General features: G+C 42.9%; 1 protein-coding gene across 2 annotated transcripts in view; it reads right to left on the bottom strand.

Annotated features, from left to right (window-relative positions):
• Positions 1 to 25076, bottom strand: part of CAMK2A (calcium/calmodulin dependent protein kinase II alpha) — a 206655-nt gene that overhangs the window by 54937 nt on the left and 126642 nt on the right. For both annotated transcript variants that reach the window (XM_060240317.1, XM_060240318.1), the window contains exons 7-8: positions 9631 to 9733; positions 502 to 585 (exon numbers count right to left, since the gene is read on the bottom strand). In XM_060240317.1, coding sequence (XP_060096300.1) covers positions 502 to 585; positions 9631 to 9733 — 187 coding nt within the window. The remainder of the gene's footprint in view (positions 1 to 501; positions 586 to 9630; positions 9734 to 25076) is intronic.

Here is a 25076-nt window from a genome sequence, read left to right as displayed (position 1 = left end):
ATGATTATTTTATCCTGGGCCAGTCTGTAATCCGTTACCTGCCACCTAGGGCCGGACATCATGAATTGGAGAGAACGAGAATTATTTTTTTCCAGTATTCAGAACACCCTACCTTGATTTTCTGTATGGGTACTCAGCCCCTTATCTTAATTGTTGCCTACATATCGACCTATTCTCCCACATTTTGCCAGGTCCTCTGTTCTAACTTGAAAATCAGATAATATATCCAAGGTATATTATTCAGGGAACAGTGATCATCAATGTAATCTCAGCTTAATGCAGAAGTTTTGTTCATTTTTACTTATTGTTATGTGCCCCTTTCTTCCAAGTTATTGTTCTGACAAGGAAATCCTTGTATAGCAAATAATTTATGTACCACCATCTTCTGCATCATGAGAAGAAATATAATAAAAAAACACAGCTGTTGGGGCACAATGATCTCTTTCTCCTTTTCCACAAGTCTACTTCTAATACAAAGTGATGTTTCAAAACCTCACTTACCACATGCCCACAAGTCCACAGCTTTGCCATAAGGGTCTTTTCGGAGGACTTCTGGGGAAAGGTAACCTGGAGTGCCTGCAAAACCTAAGTGAGATAAACAATGATAATATGCAACATGTTAAACCACTGCTACCAGAAAAGTCTGAAGCTCTAAGCTTCAGTGACATTCCCAGATTTATGCCAGTATAAGCCAAACCGAATTTGCCTTGATTTTACAATTGCCACACTTAGTAACAGATAATTTACAAAAGCAAAGGAAAGCACCAGACTGTTTTAACTGTTTAATTTTAATTTATGATGTAAGTAATGTGAGTGAATTGTTTTGATTTTACTGGTTGTGAGCCGCTCTGAGCCTGCTTCGGCGGGGAGGGCGGGATACAAATCCAATAAACCTTAAACCTTACACAAATCACTGGACCTACCTGTAAATGGGCATAAGCCAAACTCTAGAAAACACAAAGCATTTTTATATCCATGACTGTATTACAGGCCAATTTGTGGACTTTGTATATGCAATCCATTTTCTATAACAGCAGAAGTTACTCTGGGACAATTCAGTTGTCTCCAGGAATGCATTGTTTGGCTTGTTTCCCTGCTAGGCTTTGTCACTTTTCTTTAAAATCTTTGCAGAAACTGTACCTTTAATAAAATGACCTCACATACTGTAATGACCTAACCATGGCTACAATGCCTATGTTATTTTTGCTCATAATGAAGCCAGGTTTATAAAACACTCTATTAGGGTTGTACAGTTAAATGAAATATAAGCAAACACGCACACCCATCAGAAGTGTGCTCCTTTCAATCAACCTGTTTCTTCTGGGTTCCCATTACTGTAAAATTCCCAAGTGAAAGAATACTATGCAATTGTCTGAATTCCCTCTGGGTGACTGCATCACATGCCATATATTCCCCAATATGCAGGCAATCTTTGCGAAGAAAAAAATAAAGTCTACTTAGAATATGTGCCGTGATTCCATGAGAGCATGGGAAAGCCCAGAACATGAGGAAATACAAACTGAATTTGGTTTCTTAAGAATCTAAGCATTTAAAGTCAGCTAAAATCCCAGAAGCAGCAGCGGGAAACTGAATAAAACTTCCAGTCGTTGAAATATTGTTGGTGTATGTATAAGCTATAAGGGCTAGAAACGTGATTGAAAAAAGAAAAAAGTTGAGATTCTCAAGAAACAGAATTCTGTTCACATTCATTACCACATTTTGGCGCTTTCTTGGATGAACACCTTAACATGGTGAGGGAGTTTGTGTGTGTCAGTGAAGCTGCAACGGATCTAAACTGCTAGCAAGAGTCACTCAAGGTGGAATGGCCACAGCTGAGACACCACACTAAGATGCATCCACCCTTTTGGGGATCAACAGCCACATCAGCAGATGAGAACTGACAATTCCAGTGGTGATGGGGGCAGAGGAATCCTTGAAGGGTAGAAGCTACTGGAAGTAGTAGTGGAAGATGTCATAGACAATGGCAGTGTCACTTCAGCTAACCCTGGTTAGCACTGCACAGAACCATTTCTGACCAACACTTACCTTGAAAACCCTATGGTGAGATCTAAATGAAAAAAGATATAGTGCTGGAAGATGAAATCCCCAAGTCGGATGGCACTCAATTAGCTACTGAGAAAGAGTTGAGGACAACTATGACTACTGCTATTCTTAATGACGCTGTTGCATTAAAGCCAAAGGGATGTTCAGTTGTTGATGTGAATGGATGCAAAAGGAAAGTCCAAAGCTGTTTGGCACATATAATAGGAACAAGAAATATGAGAAGTATGAATCAAGGTAAGCTCAAAATCCAGTTCTGAAAAAAAGGAGATATCAAAGACTACAGCAGCTATTGGACCATCACATTAATTACTCATGCAGGTAAAGTGATGCTCAAAATCTTGCAACAAACACCGTTGCCATATATGCAGGGCTTTTTTTGAGCAGGAATGCAGTTCTGGCTGGCTTGGCTTCAAGGGGTGTGGCCTAATATGACAATGAGTTCCTACTGGGGGTTTTTCCACAAAAAAGCCCTGCATATATGGAATGAGAAATGTCAGATATTCAAGCTGGATTCAGAAAAGGAAGAGGCACGAGATCATATTGTAAATTTATGTCAGTTACTGACGCATATGAGGGAATTTCAGAAGAAAATCTGCTTGTGTATTGTAGATTACAGCACAGCTTTTAGCTGTTTGGATCATGAAATATTATGGCTGGTTTTAAAGGAAATGTGTGTGCCACAGCATCTGACTGTTTTCATGCACAATCTATATTCTGGACAACAGGCCACTATTAGGACAGAATATGGAGAATCAGAATGGTTTTCAATTGGTAAAAGTGTCAGACAAAGATGTATTTTATCTCCCTATCTCTTCAGTCTGTATACAGAACATTTCATAAGGAAAGATGGATTAGATTTCAATAAATGCATATGTGTAAAAGTTAGACAATGAAGAAAGCTGACAGGAATAAAGTTGATTCCTTTGAAATGTTGTGTTAGAGTTTTACAGGTACAATGAACTGCCAAAAGGCAAATAAGTGGGCTCTAGATCAAATCAAGCCTGAAATCAAAGACTAAACTGAGGCTATCATAGTTTGGTCATGTTATGAGAAGACAAGAGTCACTGGAAAAGACAATAATAGTATGAAAAGTTGGGGGCAGCAGGAAAAAGGGGAAGACCCAATACTCCCTCTAAGCTGTGGAGTCTTGTGAGCAAAAACTCTGCTTTGTGAGCTACTGGCATTGAAGTTGTGAGTTACTGCATACGTTAGTTTGCCCTGGGGCTATTTTTCCTGAGCTAAGATAAAAATGTGTGACCCGGAGGCTAAAAAACTGTGAGCTAGCTCACACTAACTCAGTTTAGAGGGAACACTAGAACCAACATAAGAGGGATTGACTTAAAGCCATGGCCCCCAATTTGCAAGACATGAGATTGGCTGTCAACAATAGGACATCTGGGAGGATATTAATTCATACGGTTGCTGGAAATGACATGACAGTGCTTAACACACACACGCCACATTTTGGACTTTCTCCACACTCCCAAGTTTCACCCAAATATATGTCAATCTTCCCACAGCCTTAAATAAATGTGGTATAGCTTGACAAACACTGAGAGCATTCATTTTACACTAATCAAGCAGCAGTGATCCAGAAAATATTCTCTCCCCACCCCCCAGGCATAAAACTGAACATGTGAAACCGACCTGAGAGCATGACCTGAAGACTTACTGCAGCAGTGTTTACTATACCAACAGTTATGCCAGTATGTTAGAAAACATGTTCACTTAGCAATGTAGAAATGTTATGAAAGCTCTGATAACAGATATATAACCAGAGATATAATGTAGGATAATGGGTTATGTCTTGACTTAGAAAATCCCCACACTCAGTCATGAAATCTGGGGCTGAATGGACATTACACAGAAACATATAGAACAAATCCCAGTAGCATTTTAAAAACACACACAAACACAACTGGGAGGAGGCAAACAATGTTTGAAACCCCACACACAGGAAAACAGCTTTGAGGGAGCAATCTGGAAAAGAGATGTGGTGGGTAGGGACTTAAGCACCTAGCCTCCAGTACATCTTTGTTTCACATGGCCCTCTGGAGTGGTATCTCAAAAAGCATAACTACACTGCAAAAGAAGGGAGGGCAAAAAAAAACTTTGCTGATTTATTACATGTCTTTGCCTGTACTGTGTAGTTTACCCCTCAGTTTTGATCTTTGGCTTCCTTTATCTGTCTCTCAAACTAACCTAGTTCACTAAGTTCTTGCAGGATAAAATTGGTGACATACTGTATGCTAGCATGAGGTCCTTGAAAGAGGAGCAAGATAAATACAGAAAATGAATAAATGTTTGAATGTACAGCTGATCCATTTAGCTGGAGATTTGGACTGAACTGTGACCTTTGCATGCAAACAACTGTGCTCAACTAGTGATCAGTAATTCTAATATAAATCAGCAAATTGTAGTTGTAGCTTGAAAAAGTACAAATTGTTCCCTTAACAGCTGTGACTATAGTTCAAAGATACAATAGCAATGTGTCACGTTGACCTAATTAACTTGCATTTGTAACTGCAAGTTATCACACATTACATGAACCCCAGCTAGCACCCAAGAAGGCTTTTCTGAGTTGAGTTTTTAATGAAGTGACTCAACAAATTCAAGAAAAGCCTCACACACTGGGGAAGTAAAGTTAAAGAAACATTTAATATTGTTTAACTAGATATATTATCCACCACAAATGTATTAAGTTGAGGACCTGTACACTGTCTAAATGATAGGGTTGCCAGGTCCCTTTTTCTGGCTGGTGGGGGGAATTTGGGGGCATTTTGGGAATGAGCGGGGACATCCCCAACATGCTGACACCACTTGGGGGCAGGGGGACTCATCACCCTCCAGCCCCCCTGCAGAGCAACTGGCCAAAAGACCAAGGCAGAGGACCTGGCAAAAGTGGCATGCCAACAAGGAGGCCAGCAGGAAGGATACATGGAGGTTTTGGGCCCATCAGTGAAGGAGAGTGAGGACAGGTAGGCTTCCCAACCCCCCCCCCCTCGCCCTGGCGGGGGACTCCTGGGTTCGCAGCCTCATCCCCCGCTCTTTAAAAATCGGGAAGCGGGGGGGGGGGTAGAGGGGGGGGGAAACATACGTGTAGGCTTCATATTGTTGTAGAGCTCCTGAGTCGTTTGTAAAATGTGTGCCCCTTTAAGGCTGGGCAGGAAGCAGGAAACAGGAAGGGCTTCGGAGAACAGCCCCTCCCTTTTTTTTCTTTCGTTTTCACAGCAAGTAGAGTTCTCCGGAAGAAGATCTAATAAGTATTTGTGTATGAGAGAGAGGGAGGGGGCAGGGGATTCCCTGGTTTGGAGGCCCTCCCCCCCTTTAGAAAGCGTGGGGGTGGGAGGGAAATGTCTACTGGGCACTCTTATTATTCCCTATGGAGAACAATTCCTATAGGGAATAATAGGGAATTGATCCATGGGTATTGGGGGCTCTGGGGGGGCTATTTTTTGAGGTAGAGGCACCAAATTTTTAGTATAACATCTAGTGCCTCTCCCCAAAATACCCCCCAAGTTTCAAAACGATTGGATCAGAGGGTCCAATTCTATGAGCCCCAAAAGAAGGTGCCCCTATCCTTAATTATCTCCTATGGAATAAAGGCATTTAAAAAGGTGTGCTGTCCCTTTAAATGTGATGGCTAGAACTCCCTTGGAGTTCAATTATGCTTGTCATATCCTTGTTCCTGGCTCCACCCCCAATTTCTCCTGGCTCCACCCTCAAAGTCTCCTGGCTCCGCCCCCAAAGTCCCCAGATTTTTCTTTAATTGGACTTGGCAACCCTAAGGACAGGTCAGAAGGGAGGCTGGTGTTGGAACTTGGCAGGGATTTGCCAATGGAAGGGGGACTTGAGGGATAGACAGGAGGAGGGACCAAATTAAGAGCAGAGTGGGAGAATAAAGAAGGAGCCTCAAAGGATGGCACTGGACAGAAACCCTTACTAGCCCCTTTAAAATCATGTAACAAACTCATGAAAACAGAAACCACAATTTGTCCCCTAGCATCTACCGCCAGCATATTTTCAGACATAGCTGTGGAAAAGGATGCTGTGAAATATGCCATTCATTTTTACCTATTATCTATACAGACATTCTAAAAGAAGTAGAAAGCCAGTGTGCTATTGAGGTAAGAGTACTGGGCTAGCATTTAGGGGACCTTGGCACCACTCAGCCATGAAGTGGGCCAAATATTCTTTGCAAACCTCCAGGTGGTGACTGGAAATCTCCTGAGATTATAGCTGATTTCCAGGTGACAGAGATCAATTCCCCTCGAGAAAATGGCCACTTTGGAAAGTGAACTCTATGGCATTATACCCTATTGAAGTTCCTCCCCTGCCCTGCCCTCCTCAGGCTCCACCCCCAAAATCTCCAGGTATTTCCTAACCCTCTGCTGGCAACCCTAATCTTGTCCTAGTCTCTGTTTTGCAGCCTAATGTACTTGACAGGGTTGTTGTGAATCACACAAAAGAGGGAACATCCTGTATACCACCACAAGCTCTTTGAAGGAAGGGTGAATTAAAAATTAGATAGTTATGATCCCTGGGCCTTTTGCTACATATTCTTGATATAAAGCCTCAAGTGCACACATCCAAAAATAATTTACTTCCTTCATGTATACCATTAATTCTAATATGATTTGATCTTGCCATCAAGCCTACAATTTGCAGGCCTTTGACTATACCCTCTGAGGTGCCAGAACCAGCTCTTCTCTGCCAGTCACATGAGATCACAAAAAATGAGCTTGGGAGCATTTCCAAGGCAAAGGCCGTAGAAAAGGGATACAGTTACATGTACACCTACTTTAATGTCATTGTGCTCCTTGGGCGACAAATGCTGTCTGACAGCATCCCTCTGTCTGGTCCCACACCAATAATCAGGACCTCTCAGAAATTAATAAAGCTGCATTTAGACTTAAAAGATCTTATTACTTTGACATTTATGCTAACAAAAACCTAGACTAATATTAGCACCTCTGACTACAAGCACTTCCCCTCTATCCCTGCCCCATCTTCAAGTCAAAGTTTCATAGGGCCTGCAAGATGGAGCTTTTCCACCAAGATTTCAACTGATTGGGCAGGCACCCTCTTGTTACCAGCTAGCCTCCCCAATATTTTTACCACCACTGTGACTATGTTATGCTGCCAGATATTGGCCTATATGCTGCTGTGTGGCCATGCTTTCCTAAGCCTGTTGTTGATATGTTGTTCTGCCCTCAGACATAGGGTTGCCAAGTCCAATTCAAGAAATATTTGGGGACTTTGGGGGTGGAGCCAGGAGACATTAGGGGTGGAGCCAAGATCAAGGCTGTGACAAGCATAATTAAACACCTGGGGACTGGCAACCCAATCAGCAGTAGCACCTCCATGCGCAGGAGCAGTCTACCCGCGAAACGCTTGGTGGACTGGCTTTGGGCGGGCCGTTCGAGACCCTGAACTCTTCGGACGTGCTTTTTTGCACGCGTTGCCCTCTGGGACACGGGAGAAGCACAGCAACATGTGCGATCCCCGTTCACCTTCTGGCGTTGCTAGCCAAGTGCATTCCCACGCCTCCCTCTCTCTCTCCCCTTCTGCAATCCAGCCTCACTGCCCCTCCCCTACTGGACGGGGGGGGGGTTTCTCTCTTACCTGCTGTCTCCTCCCAGCTCGCTTACCTTCGCCCCCCGCCCCGCATCAGCTGCCCCGCAACCTGCAGCCATTGTCCGCTTCTCCATCAGCTGTTCCCCGTGTGAGAACGAAGACGACTCGCAGAAGCCCAGGTCCCACCACGGGGCATGGTGGGAAGCGTAGCTCCCCGTCCGGAGCTCAGTCCCGCAAGCCAATGGGAGGCGAGCGGCCCAGAGAACTACAAGGCCGGAACGTTCTGCCACGCTAGGCATGCTGGGAGTTGTAGTTCTTTCTAAAGGCTGGTGGGGAGAGGTATCGCAGAGCGAGGAAGGGAAGGAAAGGAAAGGAAACTGAAAGCTCGAGGCTGTTGCAAAAGGGGCACCAAGCGAGGGCGGGTTGTTCTTTGCAAGGCCTCCCTGCCGCTTTTTTGCAATTTGCAAATGGCCGCCCTGCCTCCAAATGCCCCAAGAGCGAATGGCACCAAAATGGCGCCGTGTCCCCCCCGCTTCCGGATTTTTGGAGAGCGGGGGAGGAGGCTGCAAATTCAGGGGTCCCGCGCCAGGGCGGGGGGGGGGGGAGGTTGGGAAGCCTACTAAGACTTTAAGCTGTATGTTGTTATGATGTTTTATATTTTACTTGGATTTGTATTAAATTTCTGTTGTAAACCGCCCCAAGTCTGCTTGCAGGAAAGGGCAGGATATAAATCTAAAAATCAAATTAAATCCAAGGCGGGTGGGGGGATATTTTGTTTCCATTTAAGGCTGATAACTGAGGCCAGAATCTACCCTACAGTGTACACCTTCCCCACATGCCCCATGTAGAGCCACTAAAGCTTCCATTCCCGGCTTACATAAAATGCCTCTCTGTTCTCTTCTCTAGATCTCTGCTTGTATTACTGCTTGGGTCACTGCCTCAAACCCACAGCCACTGATAATGACCCAACTTCTTTATATTTGTATAGTAGCTTTCGATCTCATGTCAAAATGTGAGAATTTCTGTTAATCACTGTATTGTTATAAGCCTGGACTAAAATGAGGGCATTTCTTTCTCAGACATTTTTCCCATTCAACTAATTTACCTTTTAACATGTAACATGCATATAGTTTGCCATTAGAAGAAAAATACATTAAAATTAGTGGGAGATGGGTTCAGTATATGTAATGAGATAAACAGCCAATATCCCTATTTGAGTATGTCAATACAGCTAAAAGAGAAATACATTGGATAGTGTCATGGCTGCCCACTTGGATCTATAAACAAAAGATGTTCTTTTCTTTCTATGCTAACTTCACATTTTGAACTATGAATAGCACAATTTTTTTGGGAGGGGGTGTATACACACACATGCATGTCCATGCCTATTTAAGTACCAAGGATAGTGAATAGGTAGTAATCCACAAAAACATTTTTGAAGGATGGTATGGTGAAATATGCTTAATATAAGAGCAACAAAGAATACATGTCAGATATTTGAGAGCCACAGTACATATACTATACACACGTTTTTATTAAAACTATTAATTATGGACTTGGTGGTGCAGCCAGCAGCTTCCCTCCCTTACATTCTCGTTTTCTCCCTTGGCTATTGTGCTCTCTTTTCCCACTCTAGGTCTCCAGGCAACCTTTGCAGTGGAGAAGAGCCTGCCTACTTCCCCTTCCTTCCCCCTTCACACATGGTGAAAATAGTTGCCTACATATAGGTCAGTGCTCAGAGGCTGACTGAGGTCCCAGTGCTGCACACACTTACTCAAGAGTAAGCCTTAATCTCCAGGAGTTGCACAATATGTGTGAAAGAGCTACATGTGGCTCCCAAACCATGGCTTGGCCACCCCTGAGCTACTGCAAAACCCTTTGTTTGGATTTTTGAGATTCACGAAGAGTCCAGAGCAACTACATCCTGCTATATGAACAGAAACAAGATGCTGTGGGGGATACATTTCAAAGCCCAGTTGCTCCACTCACCAAACCAAGCCTGCTGCTCTCCTTCCACTTCAATAGCAAGGCCAAAGTCAGCCAATTTAACAGCAGCTCCTTTCAGTTTGGATGCCAATAGAAGGTTCTCCGGCTATAAGAGGAAAAGTAAGAGACCAATCAGCATTGAATAAGGAGACGAGAAACTTAAGAAGACAAAAGTGCAACAGCATATGTAAGTGACCAAGATACCTACAGAGGTTGCAGCTCTGAGAATTGTGAATGTAAGTACATGATCTGTCTTAGAAGGTTATGATATTGGATTTATACCCCACCCTTCACTATGAATCTCAGAGTCTCGGAGTGGCTTACAATTTCCTTTACTTCCTCTCTTACAACAGACAGCCTGTGAGATGGGTGGGGCTGAAAGAGCTCTCACAGAAGCTACCCTTTCAAGCTCTGGGAGAGCTATGGCTGACCCAAAGGCCATTCCAGCAGCTGCAATTGAAGAAGTGGGGAATCAAACCCAGTTCTCCCAGATAAGAGTCCATGCACCTAACCACTACATCAAACTGGCTCTCAGAAGAATTTGTACCCCTTGACACACACGTGCACACCCTATTAATGTGCACTCAAGCAAGTGTCAGTTTCTGAAATGACAAAGTCAAATATACAATTAAGCAAATATATTTCATGTTACCTAATTAATTTGAGGCAAAGTGAATATTTGAAGAAGGCTTGATTGGGGATGGACATGAACCTTATCACGAAAATCACCTGGTTCAAGGTTCATGAGCGAAGGGTTGTGTGATTGTGCCTGCAATGAACCTCCCACAATCCTCTGTTTTTTATGGAAGTTTGTACAGTTCATGCCAGTGGTGGATGCAGCAGACACACTTGCACTGATGAATTAATTGTCAAAGCAATAGGGTGGATGGACTTCTGCAGTCCTGGAAGCACTAATAGTGGCCCTCCAAACACCAAACAAAAGTGAGCCTTGTTGGGCCTGGGGGCACAGAGGAAAGCATGAAACAGCCTGGGTCAGGGGTGGAAGGAGATGAGAGAGAGGGAGAGGAGTGCCTGCCAGCGGTGGAACAGGAGAGAGAGGAGGTGGAGATCCAAGACTTGGGGGAGAAAAGGGAAGGTGATCTCCTTTATGCAGAAGTGGCAAGAACTCCAGGAAACTGACCCATGGGCAGTCAGAGGAAGGCTGGCAGATGAGGCCAGACCAAAAAGGAGGACCCCAGGAGGTCTGGAAGTTAAGGATCATAGGGTCAAAAGGAAAAAGAAGTGATCTCCCTTTGGTAGAAGTGGTGGGAGTCCCAGGAAACCAGCTCATGGGATAGTCAGAGAGAGGCCAGGCCATAAGGGGGACCCCAGGAGACCCAGAAGTTGAGGGTCCCAGGGTCTAAAGGAAATGGGAGTTATCTCCATTTGGTGGAAGTGAAGAATCAGCTGGAGAATAGCTGTGAGGTTGACATCTCTAACCCATAAGGGGGCCATTCCATTCTACCACATCATGAACCTCACAAAATTAACCAGTTTGGTAAATGGGAAGGTTCATGAAAATTTGTGAGACCTCACAAATTGGGATGAATCTCCATTTTCCCAGTTCATGCCCATCCCAAGTCTTCATCGCCAGGTAGGATGCTCCATTGCCAGGAGGGATTAAGCAAGACGAAGAACAGACATAGGGATTCACAGGATGGAATACTGGGAGAAAGTCTGTATGCATGAAGCTCTTATCACCACAGTAACAGGCCTTTTATGTGAAGCTCATTTTCTTGCTATAGCCATGATGACTTGAAAGCTCTTTGTGTTTTACTTTTTTCTGTGAAAATCTGAAAGTCTGAAGACACTGAAATTTCAACAAATTATGCACTAACAGATTCGATAAGGCAACCTGGTTGTTAACTACTTATTTCAGCTTCTGCTCATTCCACTTCTGTATGTGATGAAACAAACTGGTAATGATGACAGATGTCTCACTCTCTGTTTTTGCAGAATACCATATAAATTGCCTGCTTATTTCCAATACGGTCCTCATCTACTGTTCTGGATCCTGATAAATCATACCTCTATAGTAATCTCAATCCACTCATTCCACTTTTAGTTGTTTGCGGGATACCTGTGCCACCTCAGTTTTCATAAGGAAAATATATGCTACCCAATGTTGTGTACCATATTTTCTCTTTATGTAACCCCCCTGCATGAGGTTACTGAGGTATTTACGCAGAAATTCCTTTTTTCTCTTCTATTCAGTGAAGGACTGGGTCTAAAAATATTGGTGGCCAGGAGACCTAGGGGGCCCACCCACAACTATAAGGCTATCGTTTAATTTGTATAAGAAATAAATACAATTTTCAAAAAAAACATAAGTGGGAAAAAGGTACAATTAAAATTTTTGCAAAATAAATGTACATATTTTTAGTAATTTCAGTGTACATATATTGTACATATTACTGGCAGTTAACAGTAGATACTAAATGTAAATACAGATTGCATTTTCTCCAGGGGAGCTGATCGCTGCCAGCTAGAGATCAGTTGTAAAAGAGGGAAATCCCCAGGCCTCATCTGGAGGCTAGCAACCCTAAATACAATGTAAATTTCAGCTGCATTACAGTAATAATATTGGGACTTCTGTTTTATTTTCAAGCTACTAAAAGGTTATTAAATTTTTAACATATTGTCTAATGTTTAAGGGGGGGCCCTTCCTCAGGGAAAAGCCCCGTGGTGCAGAGTGTTAAAGCTGCAGTACTGCAGTCCTAAATTCTGCTCAAGACCTGAGTTTGATCCCCGGTGGAAGCTGGGTTTTCAGGTAGCCAGCTCAAGGTTGACTCAGCCTTCCATCCTTCTGAGGTTGGTAAAATGAGTACCCAGCTTGCTGGGGGGAAAGTGTAGATGACTGGGGAAGGCAATGGCAAACCACCCTGTAAAAAGTCTGCCATGAAAACGTGAAAGCAATGTCACCCCAATGTCACAACTGGTGCTTGCACAGGGGACCTTTCCTTCCCTTCCTCAGGGGCCTACAGGGCCCACTTGCCATTGGGCAAGCTGACACCCTGGCCAGTCTGCCACTGCTACTGTATCCTATTCTATATCAGCCTTCCTAAAATTATCAACTGATAGGTTTATTAATAGGTCTCAAACCAGGTTATCTCTAGAGGCTCTGAATTACCTAGTGCAGGGCTTCCCAAACTTTTCCCCCCCATGGCCCGGTTAAATTTGGGGGTGGAGCCAGGAGACTTTGGGGGTGGGGCCAGGAGACAGGCAATGATGTACAACCATGCTTAAAAACTCTTGCAATATGTTGCTTAGGAAAAGTAGGAGAATAGGGGGAAAAGACTGACTGACAGAGAGAGAGATGAAATGGCAGCCTGGGAAAACATGAAATGACAGGGCATTTCAAGGCTCGGGCCACTTTGGCAGGGCCTGTGCTGATTCTAAGTTATTTGAAGAGCGTGCTGAAGGAGGCTTCTCCCCCTCTCTTACTTCTGGAAGTGAGGGCCACCAGCCTGCTCTTCAAACAACTTAGAATCAGCCTGGGTCCTATCGAAAAGGGTAGGGCAGACTCCAAGCCTCATCGCTCCTCTAATTGTGTGAGTGGGGGAGGAGGAAGAGCGCAGTGCTGTGCTGCGGAGGGGAAGGGAGGGGGCAGGTGGTTGCAGCAGTGGCATGGGGGAGACACAAACAGGCAATGACCTGGGCATGGGGGGGGGAGTCTAATTTGGTGCCCCCCTTCCTGGCGCCCTAGGTAATTGCCTAGTTTGCCTAGTGGCCAAGCTGGCCCTGTGGGGAAGCATGGAGAAACCCAGACTCTTGTAAAGTTATGCTGCCCTCCAAATTCTGCCATTCCTCAAACTCATTAATTTATAAACAAGGAGACATATATGTTGTTTGTTTTATTGTATCCTATGGTTTTGGCTTGTAGTTTTTAATTGTTTTAACTTTTGTTGTTATTTGCCCTGAGCCCACTCGTGGGAAAGGGTGGAATGCAAATTAGCAAAACCAAATAAAATAAATAAATGAATAATTGCATAGATGTCATCCAGATTACTTGCCCAATGGTTGTAAATATGGGGGGAAGCAGTAGAGAGCTGGTGACCTGCTCTTTGTCTAAGAAACAATTATGTTACAGAAATAAGCACGCTTGACAGGTGGCTTTAAAGGTTATGTTCTGAAAAACTCCTGTCTTGTTCCTCACCTACTGTATGGTTTTCTTTTTCTTTTAAATGGAGAAGTCCCATGCATTTGGACTTTCAACACTGTTTAATGGGCTGCTGCTGTATTTATCACAGAATGTTTGCATGAAACAGGGAGTCAGCTCAACCGCTTCTATCCTGTTGTGGGACAAAAGCCAGTTAAGTTCTCTCTTTGTTTAATCAGAAGTAGGTTCTTTCAACATTTCAGATCCAGGATAACCCCATAGCACATATCCAGGGAGACTGCCATGAACCATTCTGGAGCTACTCCCCACAACAATGACTTTCCTAACAATGCAAATTAGTTTCTCGTTAGTCCTTCCCTTGCTAAAAACAAAAATGCTGAATTTATGATGCTGGAAACCGCTTTCTCCTTAACTAAGAGTGGCTGTTTATTTTGGGTAGTGTCTCTAGGAAACCATTAGGTTAACAAGCACTTTGAGGTTATCAGGTGCTTTCATATGTTATGTAATGAGCCCAGATGCAGAGCAGTTAGTTTCAGTTAAAGAGGTATTTATTTCAGGTAATTTCTGACATCCCACAGCAAGCTGCTGGAGTGGCCAGCTGCACCTTGGGGTTTGTCATCCCTTAGTCAGGGTTGTCAAACATGCAAATCATGGGCCAGAACCAGCTTGATCAGGGTTCTTATCTGCCCTGTGAGCAACTGATAAGTGGGACGGAAGGCAGGAGGCTGCTTTGGGGGGGGGGGGGTGAGTGGGTAACCAAGCACAGGTGGTGAGGGTGTGTGTTTGTGTGTGATCAAAGCTGTCAAGAAATAGAAAGGAAATGGCTAGGGGCAAGGCTAAGAGGCTGAAGAGGGGGAATGGCAGTGAAGGTAGAAAAAGTGGAGGCAAAGTGTTTCCCCCCCCCCCTCCTACCTCCAACCACAGCTCAGTGAATATTGGCGAAGCCACTAACGGGGAGGGGGGGCAGAACCAAGTAGCTGGCACTGTCACAACTCCACCATACAGCAACTATGTGGGGGACTGACTACAGTGGGCATGTACAGCAGTGGTTTTTTTGGTGAAGGGATGGGGTTGGGAAGGGGGAGAGCCAGCGTATAGATTGGGAGGCAACTACACTGTCTTGTGCATACCATTTGAGGGGAAAGACCTTCCAGCTTTGGAAATGAATGAAAGAGTGAAGGGGGAAAAGGGTGTTGCTGTGGCATATCTGAACAGCCACAGAGCTGGGGTGCAGAGTGAGTGCCAGGGTGGGTGAGGAACGGTGACCCCGTTCTCCCCACCAGCCTGTGATGAGGTGGAGACACAAAGCACACCCTGGAGGTTTGGGAAACAGTCTCTCCATCAAGCCTTCCCCCTCAGTCCTGCTGCTTCTGTGGGAAACACAGCAGGGATGAGAATTAGGGCTGGGGGATCTGGGAGAGCCTGGTTCAGACCCCCTCCCTCCTGAACCAAGACCCTGTTGTCTGGGTCACCTGGGACTAGTAGTTCAGCCTGGTCCCCCTCACAGGGTTGTTCTTGTTGGTAGGGATGGGGCACTGGAGGAAGGAGTCCAATGAGCCTCCTTGAGATCCTCAGGGGAAGAGAGGAAACAAAGAGCAAGGGAAGGATTGTAACCATGCTCAGCTGCTGAGGCTGGGCATATGGAGGAGGGGGCGTCGCTGAAAAACTCTTAATTGCAAGGAAGATAACTCATCACCTAAAAAGAAGATATTGAAGAAGATATTGGATTTATATCCCGCCCTCCACTCCGAAGAGTCTCAGAGCGGCTCACAATCTCCTTTACCTTCCTCCCCCACAACAGACACCCTGTGAGGTGGGTGGGGCTGGAGAGAGCTCTCACAGCAGCTGCCCTTTCAAGGACAACCTCTGCCAGAGCTATGGCTGACCCAAGACCATTCCAGCAGGTGCAAGTGGGGGAGTGGGGAATCAAACCCGGTTCTCCCAGATAAGAGTCCGCACACTTAACCACTACACCAAACTGGCTCTCCACTACACCAAACTGGTATAGTGTTATATATACAAAAAGCAACATTTTTTTAATGGAAATGTAAGATACCCTCCCCCTTATGGTATCCTTTGGAGGGGGAAAAACTAGTCTTACATATGATTAAATACATTTCTTGGGGGTTTTGTGGGTTCCCCAGTAAAACAATTGCTTTCACTGCTAGGAATCAATTGCTTTTGATTGTATTTTGAGTAAAAAAAGATATATATTGTTAATTGGGTTTGCCTGTGTCATTTATAAACTTTATATCTCCAGTACCCAGCACCACATTTTATGGCACACATGGCCCGGCCCAACAAAATGGCATTTGTGCAGATCCATCCTTTGTAACAAATGATTTTGACACCTCTGCTTACATTGAGTTTGACAGTGATTAACAAGGCTTAAGGTGCGTTCACACACTACAGTAAATAATGCCTTTTGCAACTGGATTTTTACTGTGTAATCCAGTTGCAAAATGCATTATTTACTGTTAATAAACAATTTTATTAGTAACATATGGTAGCAAAACTATATCTACAACTTATAAAAGCATCTGGATCAAGGCGGCTCGGCGGTGCTGATGTTGTTGGACCTATCGGCAGCGTTCGATACGGTCGACCATCGGCTTCTGGCGCGCCGCCTTGCCGACGCTGGGATTCAGGGGCTGGCCTTGCAATGGCTTTCCTCTTTCCTTGATGGTCGGGGACAAAGGATGGCGACTGGGGAGGAACTGTCCCAGAGACACACGCTTGACTGCGGCGTGCCTCAAGGGGCGGTACTTTCCCCGATGTTATTCAACATCTATATGCGCCCCCTTGCCCAGATTGCCCGAAGGTATGGGCTGGGTTGTCACCAATATGCGGATGACACCCAGCTCTATCTGCTTATGGACGGCCGGCCCGCCTGCGTCCCAGAAAATCTGGACCGGGCGTTACAGGCAGTGGCTAGGTGGCTTAGGCTGAGCGGGCTGAGGCTGAATCCAGCGAAGACAGAGGTCCTTTGTTTGGGTCGCTGCGGCCCGGGAAGGGAAATTCCCCTGCCAGTTTTTGACGGCGCGCCGTTGACAGCGTCGGGCAGGGTTAAGAGCCTGGGGGTGCTATTGGAGCCTTCTCTGACGATGGAGGCTCAGATAGCAGCCACTGCCAAGTCCGCTTTTTTTCACCTTAGGCGGGCGAGACAGTTGGCCCCCTTCCTGGAGCGCAATGACCTAGCAACAGTGATTCATGCTACGGTCACCTCGAGGTTGGACTACTGTAATGCCCTCTACATGGGGCTACCCTTGTGCCGGACCCGGAAACTGCAGTTGGTGCAGAACGCTGCTGCCCGGCTGCTATTAGGGCTCCCAAGATGGGAGCACATTCGGCCGGGGCTCCGGGATCTGCACTGGCTGCCAGTAACATTCCGAGTCCAGTACAAGGTGTTGGTCATTACCTTTAAAGCCCTGTATGGCCTAGGACCTGCCTACCTTAGGGACCGTCTCTCCCCACACGTTCCCCAGAGAGTACTACGTTCCGGCTCACAAAATCTGCTGGTAGTCCCTGGGCCAAAGGAGGCCCGCCTAAAATCCACCAGGGATCGGGCCTTCTCAACAGCGGCACCTTACTGGTGGAACCAGCTGCCGGAGGAGGTGCGGGCCCTGCGGGACCTAGGGCAGTTCCACAGGGCCTGCAAGACAGCCCTCTTCCGGCAGGCCTATAACACCTAACTGATACTTTGGATGGAACATCTTTGGATGGAACAAAATGCTCTTATAGACCGCTGGCTTTATTTTATCTTGTTTTATTAATTATGGTTTTATTGTATTTGTAAATGTTTTAAATTGAATTGTATGAATCATTATGTTGTGAGCCGCCCTGAGACACTTCGGTGAGAAGGGCGGGATATAAGTCCATTAAATAAATAAATAAATAAATAAATAAATAAATAAATAAATAAAAGAAAAAACTTTCTACCCCATATTTTACTTTTCCCCCACCCCTACCCCCGTTACTTGACCCCCGCCAGTGTTATTTACTTAAAGAAAGCAAATATTAAAGGTACCCTTAACTATTAAAAAGAAAAAAAACCCCAAAAGTTATATTCTTATTTTAAAAACCTTAATCATTATCAAAGATTGTCCAATGTCCTTTTATTTTCCACTCTTTTTCTACGTATCTTCTGAATTTCTTCCACTCCAACTTAAAAAGTTCCAAATCATACTCTCTTAATTTTCTTGTTAATTTGTCCATTTCACTCCATGACATAACTTTTGTAATCCAATCCCACTTCTCTGGTATTTTTTCTTGCTTCCACAGCTGCGCATACAATGTCCTAGCAGCTGAGAGCAAGTACCATATTAAAGTTCTGTCTTCTTTTGGAAATTTTTCCATTTGTAATCCCAGCAGAAAAGTCTCTGCCACTTTATTGAATTCATATCCCAAAATCTTAGAAATCTCTTGCTGAATCATTTGCCAAAACATTTTAGCCCTTTCACAAGTCCACCACATATGGCAGAAAGAACCTTCGTGCTTTTTGCATTTCCAACACCTATCTGGCATCTTGTTGTTCATCTTTGCTAATTTTTTTGGAGTCATATACCATCTATACATCATCTTAAAACAATTTTCTTTAATACTATGACATGTTGCAAGTTTCATAGAATTCTTCCACAGATATTCCCAAGATTCCATCTTTATTTCTTTATTTACATTAATTGCCCATTTTATCATTTGAGATTTCACTACTTCATCTTCTGTAGACCATTGTAAAAGTAATTTGTATATTTTTGAAATTAATTTCTCATTGTCTCCAAGCAGAACTCTTTCCATTTCTGTTTGCTCCTTCCTTATTCCTTCGGTTTTAATATCATTCTCCACCAAACTTTTTATTTGTTGCATTTGAAACCAATCATATTTGTAACTCAGTTCTTCTGCAGTTTTCAGTTCTATTTTTCCACTTTGTATTTTTAGTAACTGGTTGTATGATAACCGTTTTTCTTTGGCTGTTTTAGCCGTTATCTTTATCACTTCAGCTGGCACTATCCACAAAGGTCTCCTCTCATCACCATATTTCTTATACTTTATCCATACATTTAGTAGATTACTTCTTATATAATGGTGAGAGAAAAGGCCATCCATCTTCTTTTTTCCGAAATATAAGTATGCATGCCAGCCAAATTTTTTTCCATGGCCTTCTAGCACTAAAAGTTTTTTATTTAACAACGTTATCCATTCTTTCATCCATACTAAACAAACTGCTTCATGATACAATTTCAAATCTGGTAATTGGAATCCACCTCTCTCCTTTGCATCTGTCAAAATTTTCATTTTAATCCTTGGTTTCTTCCCGGCCCACACAAATTCTGAAATTTTCCTTCGCCATTTATCAAACTGTTTAGCATCTTTCACAATGGGAATAGTTTGAAACAGATACATTATCCTTGGTAGAATATTCATTTTTATTGCAGCTATTCTGCCCAACAATGACAAATTGAGCTTGTTCCACTTTAGCACATCTTCCTCTATTCTACGCCATAGCTTCTCATAATTATTCTTAAACAAATCAATATTTTTCATTGTTATCTCTACCCCTAGGTACTTTACCTTAGAGGTAACTTCACAGCCCGTTAGTCTTTGTAATTCTTGTTGTCTATTTACCTGCATATTCTTGCACAAAATTTTTGATTTTTCTTTATTTATATAAAGTCCCGCCAGCTCCCCAAACTCTTGTATTGTCATTAATAACAAAGGTGTAACTTGTATGGGATTTTCATTTATAAACATTATATCATCAGCAAATGCTCTATACTTGTAAGTATATCCTTTTATTTGTAACCCTTCTAGATCTTTTTCTTCTTGAATCTGCATCAATAAAATTTCAAGAGTCATTATAAACAACAATGGTGAAAGCGGGCAGCCTTGTCTAGTACCTTTGCTGATTTTCATTTCATCTGTAAGATCTGCATTAACACACAACCTTGCCCTTTGTTCAGAATATATAGCTTTTATCATTCTTATAAAGCTTTCTCCAAGCTCCATCTTATCCATCACTGCAAACATAAAGTCCCAGTTTAAATTGTCAAATGCTTTCTCTGCATCTGCAAAGAATAATGCTACTTCTTTTTCTGGATGTCTTTCATAATATTCTACAAAATTTACAACAGTTCTAATATTGTCTCTTATTTGTCTCTTGGGAAGAAAACCAGCTTGATCTTCCTTTATAAAATTTATCAAATGTTGTTTAAGTCGTTCTGCCAGAATTCTTGTAAATATTTTGTAATCATTATTCAAAAGCGAGATTGGTCTGTAATTTTTCACATTTGTGGCATCTCTATCTTCTTTAGGTATCAAGGAAATAACAGCTTCTTTCCATGTATTTGGTACATTTCCTTTTGTTCTTATTACATTCATCAACTTCTGCAATTTTGGTATTAATTCATCTTTAAAAGTTTTAAAGTATTTAGCTGTATATCCATCTGGCCCGGGAGCTTCCTCATTTTTCATCGCGTTGACTGCTGCTTCAATTTCTATTTTTTCAATTGGATCATTCCAGGGAAGGAAAATGCCGAGCTGAACTGTCTCTCATAACGGGAGCAGGCTGAAACTTTTGTTCGGGGTAGTAGAGGGCAAATTAATGCCTACTGCCTACTTTTCTCAGTGAGGGAAAGGTCCAAGACTTGCACAGAAACTTTGATAAGAGATTTACCTTGGCTGAAAAGAAGCCCTGGAGGGGACCTCTTTGAGGCTTTGAGGGGTCTCATGGAGTTTGCATAGTCAACATCTGCAAAAGTTCTCAGAGTCATTGATTTGACATAAGCTCATCAGGATCCTAACCTTCTTGGACATTTCTAAACAACTAAAGCTTTGGAAGACTAGTGGAAACTTGGATAAGTGGAGAAAAAAGTACAGAAGTTTTCTTTTCATTCCGGAGCTATTTATAGCTTAAAGGAACAAATTAAAAGGTGGGGAAAAGAAAAAATATAAAGCTTCCAAGAAGAAGAAAGAAGGGGTGAAGTTTGGATTGTTTAAATATAAAGGACAGTGCTAAAAACTGCTAAAAAGTGAAAAGGGAATCATTGTTTAGTCTACTTGCGGTTTTGAAAAAAAGCAGCCACGTCGCACTGGAACACATTGGAACAGATCAGCAACACTTCTGAGCAAGACAGGAAGTACGTCAAGTATCGTGAGATCTCCATGAGAGTTGATGGTGACAGAGGCAGGAAGCAGCAAAGAAAAAAGCCTACTCTATATCATAGAGAAACATCGGCAGCCATTGCTGGGAGGTCCAATCTAAAACATCATTTTTAAAAGAATTTGGGACTTTAAAAATTGACAGAATCAACTGGAAAAAGGGTAAGAAGACAGGAACTATTGGCTACATTATTTGTGGGCTCCTAGGGTGACTTTAAAAGGAAATTTTTTTTTTGAAGAAGGAGTAAAAAATCGTGGCCTCCATTTTGGAAATTTTAAAGACTTCTCTGATAAATATCTTGACTTTGGGGGCTCAGAAACCAGCGAAATTGGGCTTGCTGGAAAGGGCAAGTCCTACTCTATTGAACCTGACTGTCGGATTCCAAATTGGTGAGGTCAAAAATTTCGTCATTTTTTTAAAGGGAAAAAAATCTTTAAAAATTTATATCTGGGCCTGGGAAGCTCAGAAGAAGACAGAATAAAGTTTAACTAAAAGAGTAAATTTAGATCTATTGAATTTGGTAGTTAAACTTGTAATTTGAGAGACCGAAATTTTTGGTATTTTTATTTTTTATTATTATTTTTTTTATTCCTTCTATCCCTTTGTTTTTTGCCTAAATGTCTGAACCCAAGCAGACCCGACAAAGGGCTCTTTCATTAGAGAAAATGCAGGACCAATTGGATGCCATGGAAGCCAGAATAATGAAAGGAGTTAGGAAAATGTTAGATGAATCAAAGAAAGAAATTATTACAGAGATTAAAAAAGAAGTGGATGATCTGAGGAAACAGCTAAGAAAGTGCAGGAGGTGGAAGAGAAAGTTAAAGTACATGACACCACCTTGTTGAAAATTCAAGAAAAAGTGACAATCCACCACTGCAAATTAATGGAAACTCAGATACGTCTGAGAGGAGTACGTGAAGCAGAGAATGGTGATTTGAGAGGATATATAATAAAAATAATTGCAGAATTTTTAGATGAAGACCCTGATGAGACTAAAAACATGTATGATCACATGTATAGAGTTAATTCACTTTTTGCCAAGAAAAACAATTTACCAAGAGATGTTGTTGTAAGATATATGACAAAGGAAATGGTGGGAAGGATCATGAACAAAAACTTTGAAAAGTCACTGATAGTAGGAGGCAGCAGAGTGAGAATCATGAAGGAGCTGCCAAGACAAGTGATAAACGACAGGAGAACATACAAAAAGTTGACAGAAAAACTGAAAAACAATGGCACAAGGTATAGATGGATAATACCCGAAGGTTTGAGTTTTGAACTTCAGGGGAAGAGAGTTACAATTACAAATGCCCGGGAGTTGAGTAGATTTTTTGAAGAAAATAAAGAATTTGCACCATGGACTACAAATTATTGTCTTGGAACGTTAATGGACTAAATTCACCACAAAAAAGAAGGGCAACATTTCATTGGATCAAGAAGCAAAATTGTAATATAATTTGTTTGCAAGAAGTACACATTAAACAAAAGGATTATAAATTTTTATGGAACAAACAATTGGGAATGGAATTTTTTTCATTAGCTGAACAGAAGAAAAGGGGAGTAATTTTCTATATTAAACAAGAATTGGAGCCAAAGTTAGTATTTAAAGATAAAGATGGAAGATTTGTAGCAGTTGAGATAATATTAAGTGGGAAAAAAACGTTGTTATTGGGACTATATGCACCTAATGGTGCAAAGGATGTTTTTTTTAAAGACATTACACAACAGTTAGATGAGTTGACTTATGATCAAATACTCTTAATGGGAGATCTTAATGGAACAGTCAAGAACTCATTGGATAGATCTGGAGGAAAAAAAAACGATGGGAAAGAAGGGAAACTGCCAAAGTCTTTCTTTGATTTAGTTAAACAAGAAAACTTAGAAGATATATGGAGGAAGTTCAATCCTGAAGTGCGGGACTATATTTTTTTTTCTGCAAGACATAAGACTTTTTCCAGAATTGACATGCTGTGGGGAACTAGAGACTTAGGTCTCATAACAAGGAAGATAGAGATTCTACCTAAAATTGGGGCTGATCATAACCCAATAATGTGGATTACAAAATTGTCTAAAAGATTGAGGAGATGGAGATTGAATGAAGATTTGCTACAGAGCAAAGAAACAGTGACATTTCTAGAAAAAGAAACTAAGGAATTTTTCCAAGTGAATGATAAAGAAGATATTGACTTTCAGATGGTCTGGGATGCTTATAAAGCAGTAATGAGAGGGTTGTTGATTACTTTGAATAATAAAGACAAAAGGAAAAAAGAAAAACAATTATTGGACATTCAAAATGAAATAAAGAAAAAAGAAGGGGAGCTGAGAAAAAGACCAGGGAAAAAGAAAATTCTAAGAGAAATTTCAATATTACAAACTCAATTGAGACATTTGTTAAACAAAGAAGTGGAATGGAATCTGAAAAGGCTTCAGCAGAAATCGTTTGAAGGGGCAAATAAGACGGGAAAGTATTTGGCGTGGCAATTGAAGAAAAAGAGAGAAAATAAAATAATTAGTAGAATTGTGATAGATGGAAGAGAAGTAGTTACTCAAGAGGGAATAAAAAGAGAATTTTTAAGTACTATGCCAAGCTGTTTAAAGGTGCTGAAGTAAAGAGAGAGAAGGTAGATGAATATCTACAAAAATTAAAAATTGAGCCCCTAACTGAAAATATGAGAAAAGTTTTGAATGATGCAGAATGCATTATTTACTGTAGTGTGTGAATGCACCCTTAGACTGACAATGATGAAGCATCACAGTGCCCCTATCCTTCATTATTTCCAAATGGAGGGAAGGAATTTAAAAGGCGTGAGGTCCCTTCAAATGTGATTGCCAAAACTCCCTTTGGAGTTCAATTGTGCTTCTCACAGCCTTGCTCCTGGCTCCACCCCAAAGTCCCCAGATATTTCTTGAGACAGATCTGGCAACACTAGTCAAGCCCCCAAAAGTAAGGCCAAAAGGATTGCCAGTCTTCAGGTCCAAGTGGGAGATCCCCTAGTTCCAGGGGCTTCTCGCTCCCATGGACCACCTGGCCAGCAGGGGAAACCCCATTCCTAAACAGGGATGTTGCAAGACAACACTCTGGTTTGGGGGCAAAACTCTATGGTTTGAGGGCAATTTTACCATAGAGTTTCACTCAAAAACCGGAGTATTGCCCGTGGCATCACCAATGTGATAACGTCGCTTCTGGGGGCTGTCAGCACCATCAGCACATCATGTGACAGTGAGGCTGGGTGAATGACTGTCCGGCATAGGCTTCCCAAATCCCTCGCTTGGCCTGGAGACCCCCAATTTGGAGCCTCCTCCCCCCGCGCGGCAAAAAAAGGGAAAGCGGGAAGGGGGGAGAATGGCAGCCCTTCCCACCCAGCCCCGATCGCAGCAGCCAGAGCTCTTCCGTTTTCTCAGGCTGCTTCCTGCCCCCAGTCAGCTGTCCGGTGAAGGGAGGGGAGCCCAGCCCCGCCTCCAAAGTACCATGTGCCTTTGCACCTCCGGAGGTGAGTGAGTTCTGCCGGCTTCCTATTCCATGCCATAAAGTGCCCAGCTGGTGTGGCTGTGTTGCTGTGAGAAGCTGGCAGCAACTTGTGAGTAGAGAGGCCAGTCCTCTGCATCAGATTTGCCAGAAACGGGGGGGGGGGGGGGGCGGAGGGGGAAGGGGGGTGAAGAGGGAAACGTCTTCATTATTCCCTATGTGAAGATCGATTCTCATAGGGTATAATGGGGAATTGATTTGGAGGTTTCGGGGGCTCTGGGGGAGCTGTTTTTTGAGGTAGAGGCACCAAATTTTCAATATAATATCTAGTGCCCCTCCCCAAAGTATCCCCCAAATTTCAAAACGATTGGACCAGGGGGTCCAATTCTATGAGCCCCAAAAGAAGGTGCCCTTATCCTTCATTATTTCCTATGGAAGGAAGACATTTAAAAAGGTGTGCTGTCCCTTTAAATATGATGGCCAGAACTCTCTTGGAGTTCAATTATGCTTGTCACACTCTTGTTCCTGGCTCCGCCCCAATGTCTCCTGGCTCCACCCCCAAAGTCCCCAGATATTTCTTGAATTGGACTTGGCAACCCTAGTCCGGCAACCAGCAGAGGAAGGAATGGAGGTGAGAAGCAGCCAGAGAAGACACTGAGAGAAGACACTCAGAAGTCCCTGAGGGGAAAAGTCTGTGGAGATGGAGA

This window comes from Heteronotia binoei, chromosome 5 (genome assembly GCF_032191835.1).
Source record: "Heteronotia binoei isolate CCM8104 ecotype False Entrance Well chromosome 5, APGP_CSIRO_Hbin_v1, whole genome shotgun sequence".
NCBI lineage: Eukaryota > Metazoa > Chordata > Lepidosauria > Squamata > Gekkonidae > Heteronotia > Heteronotia binoei.
The sequence above is the reverse complement of the archived record's forward strand: the minus strand, read 5'-3'. Positions and strand labels throughout refer to the sequence as shown.